This window comes from Topomyia yanbarensis, chromosome 3, assembly GCF_030247195.1.
Source record: "Topomyia yanbarensis strain Yona2022 chromosome 3, ASM3024719v1, whole genome shotgun sequence".
Lineage (NCBI taxonomy): Eukaryota > Metazoa > Arthropoda > Insecta > Diptera > Culicidae > Topomyia > Topomyia yanbarensis.
The window spans coordinates 106,046,849-106,067,755 of record NC_080672.1 but is presented as its reverse complement, the minus strand read 5'-3'; the positions used below and the strand labels follow the sequence as shown (position 1 = coordinate 106,067,755).

General features: G+C 41.2%; 1 protein-coding gene across 2 annotated transcripts; it reads right to left on the bottom strand.

Annotated features, from left to right (window-relative positions):
- Positions 1 to 1,054: 1,054 nt before the first annotated feature.
- On the bottom strand, positions 1,055 to 20,281 carry LOC131690855 (calpain-B-like). 2 transcript variants are annotated; one of them, XM_058976920.1, is made up of 5 exons: positions 20,225 to 20,281; positions 10,792 to 11,012; positions 2,814 to 3,497; positions 1,341 to 2,745; positions 1,055 to 1,279 (listed from the first exon to the last, which is right to left on the bottom strand). In XM_058976920.1, the coding sequence occupies exons 2-5, from the start codon at positions 10,900 to 10,902 to the stop codon at positions 1,230 to 1,232; spliced, it is 2,250 nt and encodes a 749-aa protein (XP_058832903.1). In that variant the 5' UTR covers positions 10,903 to 11,012; positions 20,225 to 20,281; the 3' UTR covers positions 1,055 to 1,229. The 2 variants fall into 2 exon arrangements, with proteins under 2 accessions (XP_058832903.1, XP_058832902.1); XM_058976919.1 differs by lacking the exon at positions 20,225 to 20,281 and adding an exon at positions 11,065 to 11,405.
- Between the last annotated feature and the right edge of the window lie 626 nt (positions 20,282 to 20,907).

Here is a 20,907-nt window from a genome sequence, read left to right as displayed (position 1 = left end):
GCGGCAAAAATCAATGCATTTCGTTCTTAGTTGCGGATCAGTTGAGAACCGGAAAAAGCTTAAATTCTTTATACGATGTTATTTATCGTACTGATTTTTAAACACTTAATTTTAAATTTTTAAATGCACAAAGTTAACTTCTAACTGAAGCGTTCGGGTTAAGTCATTTGAAATTTAACTAAAAATAAAAGGTTGCCAAAATTTAAAAAAGACCAATGATTGGTCCAATGTTGCCAATCCTCTTTACGCAAGTCTACTATTAAAAACTCTGGTCTTAGGTTCCAACAAGAGCCTTGCTCACCTCCCTAGCTAAACGAAAAGAACGGCTGGAGAACACAGCCGTTGGAGTCCCGGCTGGTCGGAAAAAAAACCTTGGCCTAACCGCCAGTAGCAGCAGATTGGGATTCTGCATCAGCAGCAGTGGAGACTCGGAGAAAATAAAAATCGGTAAATTTATGTACCTTTTTTGTTTATGTACGAAAATCCGAATTTTGGGTAGGTGGGTCTAGGCCGCCCTGACAAATAGGGTCCGCCGGGAACACAAGAACCCAAGGAATGGGAGACCCCTACTTACACACTTCAATGTGAAATAGGTAGTTGCTCGGCAGTTGTTTACGATATCGTACCTCGCGAAAATAGATAGAAATTCAACATATGTTCCGTTTCACCGCGGATAACAGATCTTTTGGATAAATTAAACTACTCTTGTAAATGAATTCGTACCGAAATGCATTTGCAGTGTTGGCGATAACTCAATCGAAGTGAAACAAAACATATACTTGGAATCTCAACATTCTTGATTTGGTGAAAATGCACATATTCATCATTCATATATTTTTTAAATTCATAAAAATCATGAAAGTTTCAGGAAATATTCTATTACTTAGTATGTTGTAGTGTGATACTGGTATTTGTTCACTATATACGGTTATTTTTGCTAATGGAATTAATATCGCTTTTGATCGGAAAATGATTGCAATGTTATATGTAGAATAAGGCTGCAATTCTCATCATTCACTTATCTTTATTTTGTAACCGAATTAATTTGGTTCGTGGTTATGATTCTGGCACAGTAATCTTTATTTTATCAATTTTCTCTAATGAGTGTCTTATGTTTATGTATACATACGTATTATTTGGTAACGTACAATAAGGCATTGGCACATAGAGTCAACTTAAGCTATAAGCAGTTACAGTAATGCATAATGCATTTTACTCGGTTTACGTCATTATTTAGATAACGCCGCTGGCTTATCCGTGGAATTATGTTGAAGTTTTTCTGAAAATAAAAACAAAAACACCTAAATTCTCGAGCCTAAATTTTAGCATCAAATATTTACCGATCGCGTTCCGACCTTCCACCGCGCAAAGAACAAAATCGACCAGTTCCATCGACTCCAGACCACGCTCTCTGGATTGCTTCATCAGCTCATGAAGAACGCGGTTATTTACGTTGAACCCCGATGAATTTAGGGCATTTTTCAGTTCCTTCCGATCGAGATGCCCACTGTTATCCAGATCGTACAGCTTGAACACCGCTTGCCACTGCTGGACATCACGAACGATAGTTCGGAACTGATCGTAGTTTAGCAGAGCTGAACTGTTCAAGTTCACCCGTGAAATCAACGACTTGGAGATCTGTTGAACAACGGCACGATTGGTTGCTTTGGTTTGTACTGTCGGATTTTTCGGACGGGCAGTGGAGACCCACCAGCAGAACAGGACATGCCGAAGTCGTAGGTTTAAAGTTGTCCAGAGACTGGATGGTTTCTTGGGCTTCACTCGAGGAGTGAAGAAAAATTTGTCCAAGATGGCACCCAACGCTAGGTAGTCGATTTTTCCTTTTCGATCGGCCATATCGTAAAAACTACGCACCATTTGTTCCCAATCACCATTCTCCAGCAGCGGTCCGGAAACACGATCATCCATTGTCCCGAAGCAGACGGTGCAATCGTTTTCCTCCAGACAGTTGCGAAGTTCGGAGAAGATTCGAACCATAAAGTCACCTTCCTCGTGTGGTTGCAACGTTGTCGGAATGATCAGGTAGATCCCAGGGTTCAGCTTTAATCGGCAACTAACTTCGCGAGAATTGATGTAAATTGATCGAGCTACTATTCGGTGTTCGTTCTTCTTGAAGAACTTCAGTGGAACCGGTTTGTGCCGGAGATCTTCTTCCGTTATTCGGTAAACCACAAATCCAATGGTTAAACTAGGAAGGTATTCCGCTCGGCGATACTTTTGCATGAGGGCGATCACTACAGTGCACATTCCGGATTTGTCGTCTCGATCCGGCTGATCTAGCCGTATAACGTACTGAGGGTTGGTCCAAAAACTGTCCAAATAATCGATGCACCCGCCTGCGGTGGATCCTTCAACCCATTCTCCGTCCACTGTGGATACTTGCCAACCGCGTAAACTTGCTTCCGGATCGTCAAGCGGGTCCGGAGACAAATTGCAAATTTCCACCCGATCGAAGTACCGTAGAAAATCGCTGAAGTTCATCCAAAACTCACCATCGTTGTCGATGGTGAGTCCTATCGCCTTTCGCTGAGCTTTTGGAATGGCATCCCACTCCTTGGAGCGATCACTCCAGGCGCCATTCCACTCAACGCCGTCGCCCCAGGGGTTTCGCAGCCGGATCAGCTGATGTTTGGTTGGGTCGAAAATATGCGTTTTAGTTATGGAATATGAATGACCTTTCAGCAGTCCTTCGGGGGTGTGAGCTTCTGGGACTTTCGGGTCGGGCTGAAATATTACAATATAATAGATAGTGAAAATATTTGAGATGGGTTAAAATCAGTGATGCAACTTACCAAAATATTGCACGCGAACATCGAACCTCTTTCGAAGCCGCTTTGGATGATCTCAAACAAATTTTCCGGCGGAGGTTCCTTTCCTTTCAAACGGTACGATTCCGTGATTCCTCCGGTAAAATCTTGCATTGCTTCCCTTGCCGTGCCACTGTTCAGTGTTTCGTACGACCCGTGCAGCTTCGCGTATGCCTTCTCCAGAAGGGCGCTCCAAAACTCATTTTTATGACTTGATCTCATGTATATCAACTCGCCATCCCGGGTCGGCAGCCGGTCATCGATTACCACATCAACCCACTGTCCGAATTGCCAGAAGCGGAAATGAAAAATCCCGGCGTACTCGTCCTCGGCCATAGAGTTATCCAGCGGAACGGTCTTTCGAAATAGCCGCTGGTTGGCGGTGAGATTTGCTGTGGCCGTCAGGAGCCAGCAATCGTTGAGACTACCCTGGCGTACGTCGAATCGGGATGCTCCGTCGACGAAAAATTTAGCCTTCCGGCAAATTTGACGCGGACGTAGCCATTCGATCGTTAGATCCGGGTTGGTTTGTTGCTTTGTCAGGGAAGCATGGACCGGTGGGAAGTCGGGATCTTCGAAGAGGGTTTCTTCGGTAAGGCAGCGTTGCTTCAGTTGGTAAAAATCTTGGGCCGGCGGATTTTGACGAATGTTGTATGATTTGTGGGCGATCTGGGGATGATTAGGAGAACGGTATACAATCTGTTCATAAATTCTCGAATTAAATATCGTGACTTCGTGAAGTGAACCTTTTACGAAAATCGTAAGCCATTAGTAAGCAGGATAAATGTATAAAGCCCACGGTCTCAGTGAACGGGTTTGGGCTGCCACTCGACCCACTAAAACCACTGCTCTTGCCCTGAATCGTATTCCTCCCCGGGACTACTTTTTTGCATTACTTCGGCGAGGGTCTTTATGTGCATATCACACACTCTAATCCAACTACTTAGTAGTTTGTTCCTTCAGTAGGGTTACAGAAACAGGTCCTCGACACACCACCAGTTCTCGACCAGTTTCTGCATGGCAGTCGGAAAGCTAGTTATGGGTCGAGACTTAGTACTCTTCCCCTACCAAGACAATCTGGGCGTCAAATTTTAGATTGTCCAGTTTACCGAGCCCTTCGGCTCCCTTGTGCCATTCAGCACCGTAACTCCCTGCTCGTGCTATTCAGCACCACTTACTCGTTGAGCCCCCGACTTGTTCGCGAACTACTCGGTCTAGTCCCCGACGATGGACCTAGCCTACTTCGACAGAGGCTTCCCCGGCAAGAGAGGGGTTTCGGCGATTCCGGTGAAGCAGGGTATCCGGTTCTCTGGTGCCCCAATCATCCGCGTTTGGTGCTGTCCCGTCGCGGTCTGCTAAGTCTAGTCCCCGGCGGTGAATCTAGTTTACGCCGACGGAGAGTTTCCCGACGAAAGAAGATCTCCCGTCCAGATTCTTCTTGGTTTTCGCTATGTTCCTCACGGGTCATCCGATAGGGTACCGTGGTCGGTCTGGCGATTCCGAGTGGAGCGTGATGTCCGGTTCGCTTGCGCCCCGGCGACCCATACCCGGTTGTGAGTCTAGCCTATCCTAGCTGAGAGTTGCCCGAGGGTGATTGCTCTCCCGAAACCGTTACTCGCTGTTAATCACGCTATTTCCGCTGTAAGGCAGTCATGATCTGCGCCACCTCTCTGTTGACCGCGGTCCATGTGTTCACGTCGCTTGTCATTTTGTAGACGACATTGTCCGGGTTGATGTCCGGCTCTCTCGTTTCGAGCATCTCTCTGCGTATCGCTTCGAACCTCGAACATTCAAAGACCACATGCTCCTGTGTCTCATCAACGTTCTCACACTCCGGGCACAACGGTGAAGTTGCGTGTCCGACCCGCTGAAAATACTTCCTGAAGCAGCCGTGGCCCGATAGGAGCTGTGTGAAGTGGGAGTTCACCTTTCCGTACTTTCTATTGACCCACTTCGACAGGTTTGGGATGAGGTAGGTCCACCTTTCTTTTTCTGTAATGTCCAATTCCTGCTGTCACCTGGCCATCGAATCAATTCTTACCATCTTCCTCACGTTTCTGGTATTTCTCTGATTGTAGCCCTCAATATCCACCGCCAGGGTTATGCAGATGCGGATCATCCCGGCGATAACGCATACCGTTTCCGACGATATGGTTCTGTACGCACTTGTGGCTTCAGCCGTAATGTCCTATTCAGCTTTTCATGTTTCCGCTTAGTTTTCAGCGCAGCACCCCGGGCAGGAACCCCATATCGCAGTTTTGATGACGAAACAGTAGATAGCAAACGTCTCGTACTGCTTCTCGGACTGCCGATGTTTGGCATGATTCTCGCTATTGCGTTCGTTGCCTTCGTTGACTTTTTGCAGGCGTAGTCGATGTGGTTGTTTAAGCTCAACCGGTCGTCGATTATCACTTCCAATTGTTTTAGTGCATGTATCGATGCAATCACGTTCCCTCCGACATCGATCTGCATCCGCTGAACCGCTTTGCAATTGCTGACCAACAATATCTCCGTCTTGTGGTGAACTATTTGTAGCTTGACATGTTCATCCAGCTCACGATCAAGTCTATTGTCTCCATCACCGACACCTGCACATCTTCAAGTGTCTCGAGTCTTGTCAGATACTCCATCGTACATCCCGTTCCAAAGAGTTGGACTTGAGTTGGAGTTGGATCTTCAGCTTACCCGTACACATTTCGGCTGACTTCGTCGAGCCCTTTAGTTTGACCATCACGCCTCGGGACGTGTTGCCCCAGGGATTGGCGTCTACTTTTCAGCACAGTTCCTTGTGACAATCTGGCTTGCTAAATCTGATCTCCCGATTTAAAGCGGCCCTAACTTTCCGGAACTCTGTCTTGCGCTTTTCTCTATTTGGCTCCGATATTGCTCTTTGAGCCTTCTGGCTCTGAGACAAGCAGCGCGAAACGTAATAAGCGTCTCGTTCTACCAGTTTTCGCGGTATTGTAGCGTCACAAGCCGTCACAATCTTTCTTGTTAAACCAGTCGCATCCACGTTCTCGGTCCCGCCGTTCGGCCGAAGGAGCTCAACGAAGAGGTGTTTGTTGAAGGCTTTTCATGTTCCACTTTCGCTCGTCGGTTATTCTTCTCCGTCCTGCAGCAGTGTTCCGTTGACCGATACGGTAGCGAATCGCTTGGTGGTCACTATGCGTATACGTTTCGCATACTCTCCAATTCATGTCCACCGTCGGTGAAGGACTACAGAATGTGATGTCAATGATGGACTCCCTCCCGTCTCTACGAAACGTGCTAACAGAACCTTCTTTCTGCAGGATGCACCCTCTTGGGTTGGTTACTCTACTGCCTTACTCCACAGCCCAGGCGTTGAGGTCATCACCAATGACTACCGGCTTCCGACCGATAAACTGCTCGGTTAACTGCATTAGGCTAAACTGCTCTACTATCCACCTTGGAGTAGCGTAACAGCTGCACACGAAAACACCGTTGATTTTGGCGATCACGAAGCCATCGTATGAGCGTTCTATCACTTCTTGAATGGGGAATCTGCCCATAACTCGTTATCAGAGGGGACTTGATACGGCTCTGAAATCAAAGCGACATCACACACTGTTTCTGTCGTAGACTGACACAACAGTTGCTGTGCGGTGTCACAGTGATTCAGATTTATCTGGGTTAACTCCATTACCGTTGGCCTGCAATCGCCTTCTTATAGGCAGGGTATTTAAGGCCACCCGTCTGATGGTCGTTTCCGCCCGCTGGGGTGCAAAGCAAGCACTTCGGTCTCTGCGTGCAGTTACTCGCAAGATGATCCGTTTCCCCGAATTTTCAGCACATCCCGGATCTATCCAGGCCTTTGCAAGCCCCTGCCAAATGTCCCAAGCCCAAACACTTGAAGCATTTCTTCGCTTGTTTGTTCACTCGTGGGGCGGCTCTCAGCGGGCATCTCGACCATCCGACCGTAATCTTGCCTACCTCCAGTGCCTTATCGACAGCGGTTATTGGTAAACGAATCATTGCTGTCTGCGTTCCTCCGTATCCCTCCTTAGGCCGGATCGTCCTTTGCACCTCGCCAGGGTCACACTGTTGCTTCAGTGCGCCTCTCAGCTCGTCTTCCGTCGTGATTTCATCAAGGTCCTTGCACACAATCACCATCTCCGGGTTTAGGGCTTTAACTTCTGCCTTTTCACCCATCGATTTGGTGATAGTATCCAGGAAGGTCGAGCTACTAGTCGTGGGATTCTTCAACTCGAAGAGCATATCTCCTTTTTGGGTACGCCTGATTCTTACCACGTTTTCCCCCAAATCTTTCTGCTTCCGGTTCTCTCTGACCTTCTTGAAGAGGGCTGCATACGTCGTAGCGTCATTGGCTTTGACGAGTACGGCTTCTCTCCTTGGCACCTTCTGACAAGCTGAAGGTTTTAGTTTACTCTTCTGTTTGTGTTTTTCTCTTCCTCCTGCTTTTGCTGTTTCCCGTTTTTCTTCTTTCGGCCTACAACGGTACTCCAGCTTTCTCCCTGTTGGGTAACGACCTTTCTGTCGGCAAAAACAGCGTCTTCGAGTGTCTGCCTCTTGAGCCCGCCTGGTCTTCCGTCTCCTGGCGAGGTTCTTGTCCTCTTTGGAGTCGCGAAAACTGGCGTGTTCTCCACTCCAATCCCCTGCTTCGAGGGGGCTAGGAAGAGTATCTTAGCCGATGCCAATGCTCGCTCAGCTGCATCCGCCTCCGCGTTGCCGTGTCGTACTCATTCACGGCAGACAATAACACCCTCCGCAGAGGAGTGTACTACCTCTTGGACCGAGAACCATCCTGTTGTACAAACTGCCGCCATCCTAGACCCGTCCGCCACCCAGTTGCCGTTATCGGCAGGGACGTTGTACGGGTCGGATAGGAGGGCGACATCTGTCCTCGACTCCGAGACCGACTGCCACAGCAGCTGCTGAGCAGATACGCAGTGGTTAAGATTCAGTTGTGTGACGTTCACGGCTTCTTCTTACCGGCCTCCCCGAAGGGACACACAGGTCCGCCCATAACATGGTTACGGCGTTCCTTCTTGCTGGCGCAGATATGGATTTTGTTGCCCTGTCGCATTTCTGCGCCTTGTGTCTCTCATCGCCACATCGACGACACAACTTGCTCCTGTCTGGGCCCTTACAGTCTTATGACTTGTGGCCTGGCTCCAGACACCGATAACGTCGGTCCACTAAAGGCGGCTAGGGTATGTTTGGCCCTGGCTGGCATACTGACCAGCCGATCTTCAGCTTGCTTTTTTCGGTATACTTTTTGGCTTCCGCAACCGGTAGCTTGAATTAGGCTACCTGCGTGCCAAGCAGTCGCTTCCTTAGGCGTACAGAGGTCCGCTCGATCTCTACGCCACATTGCTCCTTGACGGCTGAGACGACGTCTTCTGCGTTTGTAACCTCATCCAGTTGCTTTCGCACCCAACGACCTCACCTGGGCGCCGTCTTCAAGACCTCTTGGGCCGACCTCCTATACGTCACCCCGCTGGATTGTGCACCACGTTTCAGCACCAAGATCATTTCGCCAGTCTTGGTCCATCTAACGCTGCGCACATCCTGTCCTAGTTTCGAGAGGCTTTCGGCCGCCCGCATCGATTTAAGGACTTCGGCATAACTGTCCTTGTCGGTTTTCACAAACAAGGCCTCTCCTCTGTCTTTAACCTTCTTCGCGGGTCGAGGTGCGTTCGACTTACGCTTGGTTCTACTGACCAGCTGTCATTCGCATTTTTTGTGCCGATGGTACCGGCTGGCTGGTACCTTGTGGGCCAACGCTTTGCGCCTGTTTGGTGACTTTTGCCTTTTTTAGTCTGAGAGTTGCCTTCTTGGGTCGCCGCCCTACGAGATCCTTCGCACCCAGATCTGCACCTTCCAAACGACGTTTGGCCTTTGTGGTTGCGCGTCGTTTGGTGTTGCCCCGCGCACCTTCAACCGGTGACTGCCTGGGCCGCTTCGCAGTCGTGCCCCCCAATAAGCTCTTTGTGGCCGTTAAAACGAAATCTATCGCCTTTTGGGCCATCGTCGCTCCCCCGATGAAGGAGAAGGCCTCTGTTTGGACGCCTTTATCGGCCTTCTCTCTTCCCGCCACCCTCTTCATATAGTTTGGAGTCGCGGAAACTTGCGTGTTCTCCACTCCAATCTGCCTCTCGATCCCCTGCTTCGAGGGGGCTAGGAAGAGTAGTCTTAGCTAATGCTACATCCGCCTCTGCTTTGCCGTGTTGTACTCATTCACGGTAGACAATAACACCCTCCGTAGATGAGTGGGCTACCCCTTGGACCGGGAACTGTCCCGTTGTACAGATTGTCGCCATCCTAGACCCGCCCGCTACCCAGTTGCCGTTATCGGCAGGGACGTTGTACGGATCGGATAGGAGGGCGACATCTGTCCTCGACTCCGAGACCGACTGCCACAGCAACTGCTGAGCAGAATATTTTATTTTAAAATAAAAATAAAATAAAAACACAGTGGTTAAGATTCAGTTGTGCGACGTTCATATAGGTTTCCTGTTCTTGTCTTGCGAATCGAACAGCCTGGCGGTTGCAGCCCCCGTCGCTCCGCTGTCGCCCCCTCTGGGAGGAGACCTCGCTAAACCACCTTTGGCAAAGGGGTTCACCACCTTCGTCATTTTCTCCTGGTCTGCTACTTTGCTTTCATTATTACTATTTTTAATTTCACGGCTCATACTTGATCCCACGAATTGCGCGAGAAAAAAGGTCCGCCACGCCAGAGCTCCGCATTAATGTGGTAAGGGACGCTTACTGTGGGGGGTGTCCAGGTACCCAACAGGCTCCGTTAGCGGTCAGGCGTCCCCCCCGACCACACATACGTCAGCACGGGTCGCTTCATACCTTGTATTATGGGGTTATCCTGTTTGGTGGGCTCATACCACCGGAACGGACCTAATCCTGGTCCGGCTAAGGTAGGAGTATGCAGTGAGGGGTTGTTACTTTAAAATTAAAACTAGTTTAAAATTTCTTAAAAAGTTGAAAATTTTCGGCAGGGTCCGGACCCCCCGAATCTTCCTCTTTGATCCGCCGTTGGTTTTAAGCGATGTTTCAGGGTTGACAGATAGTATCTCAAGATCGTGGGTGTCGATCCATTGTATGTATGTGTAAATCGTACTGCATATGTAATGTACATTTCCACCATTATATTGAACATGGAATCGTAGTTTGGACAAATGAGAAAGGCACAATTGCACCGCTAGGTGGATTAAAACAGGTTTTTACTTTTTAACGACATTCAATTAGCAATTACTGAGTAGGGAAAGTTGTGAAAATCGAGCGCCATAGCACTCAAATGAGAGGAAGGATATGAAATATACAGATCGGAAAACTAGAAGTGGCAGGGTCATTAGAAACAGGCTTAAAATCTTACGGACTAATCTTTTGTCTTCCGCTGACAGAAATCGAGCTTAGACAGCATTACTACGAATCGCACGAGTGTTTGCCAGGAGACATGTTGGTAGACTCGAGCGATTCGTAGTTATACTTACTCCTGCCAGCAGAAGACAAGACTAGCTCTTAAGATTTTTTTTTTAGTTTTCCGATCTGTATATGTCACAACCTTGCTCTCACTTGAGTACTACGGATCTAAATTATCATAACTTTCTCTGCTCAGTAATCTCTAGCTAATTGAATGTCGTTAAAAAGTAAAAAAGAACATGTGACTACACGTTAGTAGAAATAAAAAATGGAAAAAAGTTAGATATTTGCAGACAACTAATTATTTCCGGAAAATGTTCTTTATCGCTGTAACGGTTCAGATTGGATGGTATGCCTCCAAATTTGGTGTTCAATCGCCCCGCGAGAGATTCTTAATTACAAATTGAACACAATGTATACGAACCATTATCAAAACCAGCTGATATCCTGCCGTGAATATATGCCAAAACTGTCAGGGGCAAATTCGCATTACCGTGCTCATCTGCCTCGATATTTTATCAACAGTATAAAGTTTGCACTAACTCACCTCATCGCTATCGTTAGTAAAGTTCACCACGATGAATCGGGACGATTGCCTGCTGGAGGTTGATGACCCACCTTCGGATCCCACGCTTCCTCTGATCACTCGAGCAGCCATATCCTTCTGTGCCAATAATTCTCGTTCTGGCTTTGCATCCAACACGTCGCCGGCCAACGCCTACTTCGATGGAAACTGTTGCCTCTGCATTTGTCAAATTAATTGAACTCCTAAAAAAGAGCCACCAGGTTATCAAATCAAACTAATTGAACGAGCTATTACACTGATCAATGGATGGTACGGTGAAGCGACGCACCGTTCGTGCTGGAAGGCAAGTGTTTACTGACTGATAAAAATTGATCGTCACAGACGTGCAGAGAGGCAGATATCTATCGTCGCGGTTCACCCGGTCATAATAAAAACAACAACCAAGGCAATCCACTCGTCGCGGTGTGCGGTGTCGTCCAATGCAAATAGCAGCACCTATACCTATCCCAACCAAACCAAGCCCGCTGTTCTAGCTTTTAGTGCAATTCCACCATGTGCGTTGTTTATCAGTTGTTGTGTCGCGCGCGCTTCCTAACATAGTGAAATGGGCAAACGGAAAATCAGGTAATGCGGAAAAAAGTTTAAATGAACTCTAATAAATGACTAATAATAATTCGAATGTTCATTGTGCCGACTCGTACACGAAATAAATAAAACGTTGCACTCATAATTTGGTTTCGCGACCTAACTACCATGAGCAACTTAAAATGTTTATGTAAGGGTCATTCCCCGTCAGATTTACAATCAAAACTTTGATTCTTTCCAAAAAAAATTTCTTGCATTCTTTAGCTAAAAATAATTGACACGTATTTCTTGTTTTAGCGGAATAAGATATTTTTTTCAAGTTAGTAGTTTTTGAACTTTTGAACATTGAACATTTTTCAATTACAGTAATGTTTCGATTATATCACTATGCGTTTATATCAATACTCGTTTATATCACCCTCGACTATATCACGGTTTTGTCTCGATTATATCACGCTATTTGAAAAACAGACAAGGCACACTACGTTGTGATCGAATTAAGCCACATATTATGTCCTGATACTTTTAAGCTATTTTTACAATTGATTTGCTTATTTACATGTAGGGTAATGAGCCTATTATTGGGTTTCGGACTATTTCGTTAAGGGTTTATGTATGATGGGGTCGGTCAAAAAGTCGAACTTTTTTATTCTTTTATCTTAAAGAATAGATTCTTAAGAATGAATCTGAGATCTTTTTAGAGGTCTAAACAGTAGTTCAGTAGTAGTTTTTGTTTTAAATTATTCGTAACTTAAGTGCCGTGTCCTTAAGAAGGCGTCTGGTGTAGTGGGTAAAAAACGACTTCTTTTTTATTCGCTTAATTATTTGTTATCCGCATGAAAATCTAACACAATGATGAGAAAAACAAAATTGGAAAGATATGTTAGGTATGCCGAGATATGGCATTTTCTGTTGAATGGAAACCATTTCTTTTGGAAGGACAACATCAACGATTGGATATGGGACTATTTATACACGCAGAAAAAAGATTTGTAGGTTCAATAAAAATATGGATTAAATTCAATAAATAAAATTATTGGTCAGGAGACAATAAATTTATTTATTGAATTCAATAAAATTTATTCATTATTTCAATAAAAAAGTTTATCGTTTTGCTTTCTAATAATTTTTTTTTATTGAAAATAAAAGAAAATTATTGAAATTAAAAATGTTTTTATTGAAAGCAAAAATACAATGTTTTTCTAATAAAAAATATTGTGAAATTAATAATTTTGTTGGTTAAAGTGATAAACAATAATTGATTGAATTCAATAACACATATTTTTGGTTTAAATATGCTAAATTTTTCTGCGTGTATGGATGTTGAAACAACGAGAACTGAATCGTAGTCCATTCGAATACATTTTAACGTACCAGATTCCTTCAAGTTTAGATTTGGGTGGTTCAACAATTATAAGAAACGGTACGGGATACGTAAAGTGAAACTGTGTGGAGAAAAATTATCCGCTGATGCCATACCATTTGACCCAATGCGTTGAACAAAGATGGCGAACGCTGCTCTAACCAACGGCTTCAAATGGGTAGTACGAAAATAGAAACATGACAAAAATAGGCCCATGACCCTACTATAATTTATTCTTTTTGACTAACTTTAACTTTTTATTACTTTTTGTTTATAGAAATACATGGATTAATGCTTGAATGTAATATTTTGTTTTGTTTTGAATATATCACGCTTCAAATATATCACGCTAAAATACAGACCAACTGTGATATAATCGAAACATTACTGTACTTATAACTCTGAAACGATTCGATATATGGAAATTTTTTTTGGCTCAGCCCTGAAGAAAATTATTTGTTACTAATATTTGCAGAATACATAAATTATATAACAAAAATAAATATTCCAAAAAAATCCCGGTTAAAACGCAACTTTTATTATTTAATGCTATTGTCCACAAATCTAATAGGTTCTGAGTTGTCAGGGATTGAAAAATGTTCAATTCTATTAAATTTATAAAATTTAAAAAAATATTTTATAAAGTTCAAAAACTTATAACTTGAAAAATATCGAATTAAGCCAAAGTAAAAAATAATTTTCAGCTAAAGAATGCAGAAAAGAATGAAGGGAACTAAAATTTTAGTTGTAAATCTGACGTGGAATGATCCACATTCTACAAATTTAAGACATTTTTGGTGGTATCCAAATATTTTTTGAAAGTTATTTTGATAACATAAGTATCTATACTAAGAAGATCATGTGAAAATTTCAGAATGGAAATCGAAGTATTTTACGAGGCATTTCAATTATAACAGGCCTATCACAAGGCGTTTTGTGTAAAATTGTTTTGTTTTCAAATTATAATTGTAATATCTCGCAAAGTATTTTGATATGCACTCCCAAATCATACAATTTTTTAAATAAGTTTTTTAATATTTTAAAAAAATAAGAAAAAAATGGTCCGACTTTTTAAAAATTCAATTTGTTTCAAGTAAATTTTACAAGTTATATAACAAACAAAAATTTTGCGATTTTTTTTCGGTAAGCTTATTTGAAAACGCAACTTTTTTGTTTTATATTTTTTCTCATATATCGAGTCGTGTCCGAGTTATCAGTGATTGAAAAATGTTCAATTTTATAGACTTCAAAAGTTCAAAAACTAATATTTTGAAAAAATATCATATTCCGCCACAACAAAACATATGTGTCAATTATTTTTAGCTACAGTTACGAAAAAAATTTGGAAGGAATTAAAATTTTGGTTGGAAACCTGACGTGGAATGACCCGTAACAGCACCGGGTAAAAGCAATTTAATTGTGCAGTGCCATAGCAATTTATTTCGTATGAATATATTTCCAATCAAGTCCAAGTCCAAATTATGTGAAATTTGACATCTGAACTTACTTTGTCACTATATGAAAGGAGGGGGCTTTGAGAATTAAAAGACGACTGTTTTGCAATGCCCTGGTCTTCAATAGCATTACATGAACCACAAACGGTAGCCAAATTTTGCATGTCATACAAAAATAATAAAAACTGCATAACCTCCGTCTAGCACCTCCAATTTAACACCCAGTACCATCGGCGAGGAAACCACTAATAACAATGTAGAGTTCAAACTAGTGGCGTATCGAATAAAATCTAAAACCGGTATTTTTGATACTATTTTGTGAAAATATAGCTGATCTTTACAATATTGGTGAACGTATAGAAATATTTTCCAGTAGGTTCGTGTTTATCTTTCATTGTGCTGAGCGGTACATTATTATAAACATTATTAGTAGAATATAATAATAACGATCTTGCACTAATTTTTTTGAGGTTTACTTCTTTGTGTAGTATGCCTCTTCTTCGCTTTAGAAAATATTCTAACCCTAGGTGCGGCTGTTGGGAATTGATCCGAGATGAGCTGCGTAGGGGAATTTTGTCGGTTGTCGGCACCCTTTTGTCTTTGGATCAAAACATTTCTCCAATTGCACAATATAGAAACATAAGCATACGAATGGAAAGCTAGAGGCCTTAGCTAATAACTGGTGAAGTAATTTAATTTATTCCGTCAATATGAAAAATGTTACTGACAATTTAGTGAAATGATAATTTTATGCCGTTTAGAAAAATGTGGTCGGTTGTCGGCACCCTAACAAAATTTAGTAAAAATGGCACAATATGAATAAACATCACCAACATTCAAAGAGAAAATAAAATTTACATTACTTTACTTTATTTTTAACATGATTCCTCACCAGAAGCACAATGTGTGTATGTGAAAAGCTGGTACGCATAGTACGCACCATTAACGCACTGGCAGATTGCATTCATATTTACAGGGTGAACAGCTTATACCACACAAAGTTGAATTAGATTATTTAGTAAAAGTCAATATGTTACCCAAGTAACCAAAAGACATGGAAATTGCTTTTTAAAAACCGCTTTTGGCAAAACAGACCGCTCCATTATTGCTGTGCCATGCAAATATTTTTTACGGCTTTTCTTCCTTCAACATGCTGATTGATGAGAAGAAGCTTTTAAACAGTTTATTGAAAGCAAGTTTACAATAGTTATGCATGAAAATTCTAATAGGTTGCATGAAGCAGCTGAAGTCCAAATAAAACGCTACTTTACTGCATATACTAGTACATACTTGGTGGTTACTTGGGTAATGTTGGGTTTCGGGATGATCTATAGAGCTCAAAACAAAGATGGCGGAGACTTCAAAATTCAAAAAGGTGACTGTGCCTTGGCGCGTTATCATATGAAGCCGTACAATGTGGATATTTCTCATTTGCAAAGGTTGTAATAGTAGGATGTCTCCATATCCAAAATTGATTTTCGTCACCATACACAAATACAACATATCGAAGCTATAGTAAAAATCCGTCATATCTATTACAAAAATCTGAAAATCTTCAATCTGGGTGGTTTTAGAATAGACATGTCGCCATCTTGGATTTCAAAATAGCATCAGACATCGATTTTTGGCATCGACTTATAAGAACCGCGTCGAAAATATCCATATTGATTGGGATATAGAGAATTCCGCTAAACCGGATGTCACAATCTTGGTTTCCAAATGGTGTCCAAAATTAATCTCTGGCATCTACTCATTACATTAACATTAAGCAAATGTTAAAAAAAATTTTTTAGTAGATTTTAACTTGTTCAAAAAATATTTTGGTTGTAGAACAGAACATACGAAACTGTTCAGCTATAGGCACAAAAATAACGTGCGAATATAACACACAAAATTTGTTAGTCTGACCATATCTGCTTTCAGTGAAAAGTTATTTATTTATTTATTTCAAGTCGTCAATCAGATGTAGACCGGTTTCTTACAATAATTATTAAACTAACTTAACACTAGTTAAAATGTTGGTTTACTTTAAACTGCTGCTTAAGTTTTGTTTTCGACATAGTGAAGTCAATGCTTTCGCAATGTTTGTTGTAAATATTCATCATTTGGTTTAAAGGACCAAACTTAGCATAATTAGTGCGATGGCGAATTGTACAAAAGATGCTGCGGTTACGTAGTTGTCGAGAAGGAGCATAAAAATTTAGTTTCGATAATAGTTCGATTCAATCAATACGATGTGATACAATGTCGTTTACAAATGATATCATAGAAAATTCACAACGATCTTTCAAGGTTTGAATGTCAATTAGCATGCACCGTGCTTCATAAGATGGCAAATGTAGTCCAGTCCAACCTAGTTTACGAAGAGCGAACATCAAAAACTGCTTTTGTACTGATTCTATCCGGTTTGCATGCGTTGCTGAAAAAGGCGACCAAACTATACTACAATATTCTAGTGTTGAACGCACATAGGCTACATATAATGTTTTTATTGTGTAGGGATCTTGGAAATTATAGCTGAAGCGTTTAATAAAACCTAGTGTGCTGTTTGCTTTGTTAATTATTGTGTTATAATGATCTATGAATGTTATTTTGGAATCTATAATAACTCCTAGGTCTCTTATTCTGTCACACTTTTCTACTTGTTGATTTCCCAATAAGATTCTATTGTTCTGTATATTATTCTTTCTACTCAATGTTATGGAATTACATTTTTTTACATTCAGTTTCAGCAGGCTTTTATTACACCATGTATAAAATATATTTACTGCGTTTTGAAATGTCTGAAAGTCTTCACCATTTCTTATTTCTAGAAATAGTTTCATATCATCAGCATATATAAGAACTTTTACATTTTTTAGAATGAAGGAAATGTCGTTAACAAATAAAATAAAGAATAGCGGGCCCAAATGAGACCCTTGAGGGACTCCTGATGTAACTTGAATTGGGATTGATTTTATCCCTTTAAATCTAACAGCTTGTTCACGATTTGTAAGATATGATTGTACCCATGTAAGAAGTCCTGGCTCAAACCCCATTTTTTCTAATTTAAAAAGTAGCATGGGTATGTCGATGCGATCAAATGCTTTGCTAAAATCTGTATAAAGAGCTTCAACGTGGTTTCCGTTATCCATTGCTGTTAATGTGTAGTTAATGAATTCGAGTAGATTTGTACTTGTAGAACGCCCTTTGAAAAAACCATGTTGCACATGGGTAATTCTGTTCTTGATTTGGTGGAATAAATTTTCATTAACAATCGCCTCGAAAATCTTGGGAATGCACGAGATGATAGCTATTCCACGATAGTTACGCACATCGGATTTTTTACCATTTTTAAAAATTGGAACTAGGAAAGAGCTTTTCCATGTTTTAGGAAAACAACCTGATTCTAGAGACATGTTAAAAAGCCAAAATAAAGGAGCGGTTAGTTCTATTGACAAAGTTTTTAAAAACACCGGTGGAACGCCATCAGGTCCAGGGCTTTTAGAGCTATCCAAGTTAGTTACATAGGGGTGCCGACAACCGACCACTTTCTCCAGCGAGTATTAAATTTAAAGGTATTGGCGATTCTACGTTGGAACCGCTCGCAGATAGCGCTGGAAGGAAAGTGTTGCTGATTTTATTCTAGTGCATATATTTTATGTAAACATTGGTAAAAAATGACTTTTAAACACCAAATTACCGATCAATTTGTTAATAATTGTTTATGAAAATGAAGGAAAACCATCATTTTATAAGATGATGAATAAACATCTTGCGAAAAGAGTGTAAAACATAGTGGTTTCTAACATTATTCGCAGAGCTATATGCGCGCTGTTTTGAAATGTATTTGTTGAGCACCGTAGCCGCCGCAACAGCATTTCCCGTTCGTCCTAAGTTAAGCTAAACCTTCATGAGATGGTGTAAATTCATGAAATTCTCCAGATCAGGCGAGGAAAGAATATATCCGGCTAATAGGAAAGTGTCAGCTTTGTATCATGCACAGCCGATCCTTCTCTCCGATAATTTTCACTGAATCTCCTACGTAGTTCAAAATATGAAGGAGTTTGACATTGGTACTGATTGGGTCTCGGTTTCGAGTTGGAACTTTATTTATGGAACGATTTTTTATAACCACAATAATACTCCGATTACATTTCGAAGAAATATATGAGTGAAATAGTTGCAAATGGCTGTAATTTCAGAATAATTGCAAATAAATCTAAATTTCTTACTCGTTTCATTCATATTTTGGCAGTGGTAAGCTTTTTCCGAGAAGATAATAAAGATTTTGTTGTAAGCTACGACTCACTTACGGGTGAAAAAAAGCAAACTGTATCACTTTGCCAGTTCATGAGCTGAATCATAGGTGTCGCATGACTGATTTTGGCTTTGCCGCAAATCGCCAATTAAATGTATTTGTATGTATTATTTTCTCTGTTTCTGTTAGACAAATGGGGCTGTCTCCCGTTGTGTATTTCAAGTAATGTGAAATACATTCTCCACTGTGTTTGTAACATTAAATTTTGTTTTATAGAAGTTTTAGACGATATTGTTTTAAGAGAGGGGGGTAAAGGTTTCAGCGAGAAAAAAAATATTTTGCGATTTTTTTAGAACTTTGCGTTAAGCAAATTTATCAAAAGTTTTGTACATTATAGTGAATCGTTTCAATAACATGCTGTTATTTTTCAATGCAAAAATATCTACAAACGACTCGGTGACGAAGCATTTTGTAGAACGTCTCTGGAAAAACATGATTTGCGTTGTTACCTGCCATTTCAAAACTACTTAATCAAACTTTGCATACACATTATATGTAAAAAATACCTAACCCCTACGTTGAGTTTTGAGATAACGCTGAAACTCCCCTTAAGGCATCACCCGCCATGGCGTGTGCAGTTGTATCGTAATAGTTTGACTGAGAATATTCGAACTGATTCTTGTATGTAATGAACAAAGCATTGCTTTAGCTGTTTTTATGTATAATACATTACAACTTGTGCAAATGTCATGTCGTAATCAAAAAATGCCGAGAAAAAAGGCGCTATTTTCGTTTGTCTTTTGCGGTGAATGGGTTAATCATACAATACAATCAAACATTCTATGTGCAAAAAAGAGCCTTTCTTTAATTCCTCTTTCGATTATCACAGTGCAATTAAAACATTCCGCAAATATTCCTACATATCAAAAGATTGCGGTTATAACAACAATATTAGACAGAGATAAGAAACAGACAGTAAATACGTCCGAAAACGAAAACGAATGTAAACAGATCTCATTTGACCATAAGAAATTTTTGAAAATTTGGAATAGTATTTGAATTCAAATAATTATTTTTATAAACATACACATTTTATTTCAGCGTGTAAGTGATTTAAATACTATTAAAAGTTAAGGATATATCTTTTAAGGTGAATTTTATATTATTTTCTCTTTGTATGGCACATCATTGTAGTCCGTACACGAGCATAAACAGACAAAGCACTCAACCGCTGGTTGAACGATATCGCGAGCATTGCTATTGTGATGGCACATGGTGGGAAGCGGGAAACACTCGGGGTGCTGGGTTCACTTGCTGGCTATTATATGTTCCCAGTTTGGCGTGTATTTAACTTAACAACTTTCCTTGTAAGCCTCCTCGACCGATTTATATGTTTTGGAACGTGTTCCAGTTGGTATGTCGTACCGAAAAAATGAAACAAAATCAATGGAGACGCTCGGTGCTTGTAAGTTTTAAGTACTACAGGGTCACAACCACAACCGTTATCGAAACAGCTGTTTACTGCCAGCAACTTGACTGAAGATGACGCGTAATAAAACTGCTCGTGTAATGTCTGTTTTACCATATGGAACTCGTATTTGAAGGAATTTCCTTATTGACTTTGATACAACAGTTCTATGTCGGCTTGTTCTAGTGCAACCGATACTAGTGTAAACCTTCACTAACAATATCCTTCCGGCAGGACACTGATTCACTGCTACTGAGCGGTTCGCCGCCGGTTTTACACGTGTAGCAAATCCGTGTTTGTTTTACTGATATTGATTACACTGTGGAAGAATGTATGCGCTATACCTTTGCTATGTAGACGTGGGACAGCAGAAAACTCTATCCGCCTCGACCGAGAGATGATAATGGACTAAACAAGCAGCAGTGGATATTGATGGAGCCGTGAATGGACGAGGAATGGCTTGCTTTGCCGTCGAGTGAACCATAGGAATGAATCGAATTTAGATTCATTTGTGAAACGTTTCGCGCTATTTTCTCGTGTAGATGTTTGCTGAGAAATGAAAATTTTATTGTTTTTATTAAATCGATTTAGTTTTAAGAGCTATTTGCTTTTTTTTAAAAGCAACGTTTAGGACCTTCCTCTTGTACTGTAGCTTTGCATAAAAACATCTTAGACTTGTGATAGCTGATAGTAGACCCTATTATCAAATCAAATAAATGCTGTTCATCGTGGTTGGTTTCCACCGGCGCAGTGTTACCAGTATTGAGTTCAGATTTAAATATTAAATATTACAAATTTTGTATGATTCTGCTACCGCAAAACATTGATAAATAAGAAGATGATTTGTGAAATACAAATAATTTCAGCGTGAAAATAAGTTACAACGCAGCATTTAGAATTTGTATAATAATTATTGGTACCTGCACAGTGGTCCAGAAGGTAAATTTAGCAAGAATTTAAACTTTTTGCGAAAACTAAATAACTTAGCCTTAAAATATGTTTAGGAAAGTAGGCTCTTCTTTTCGAT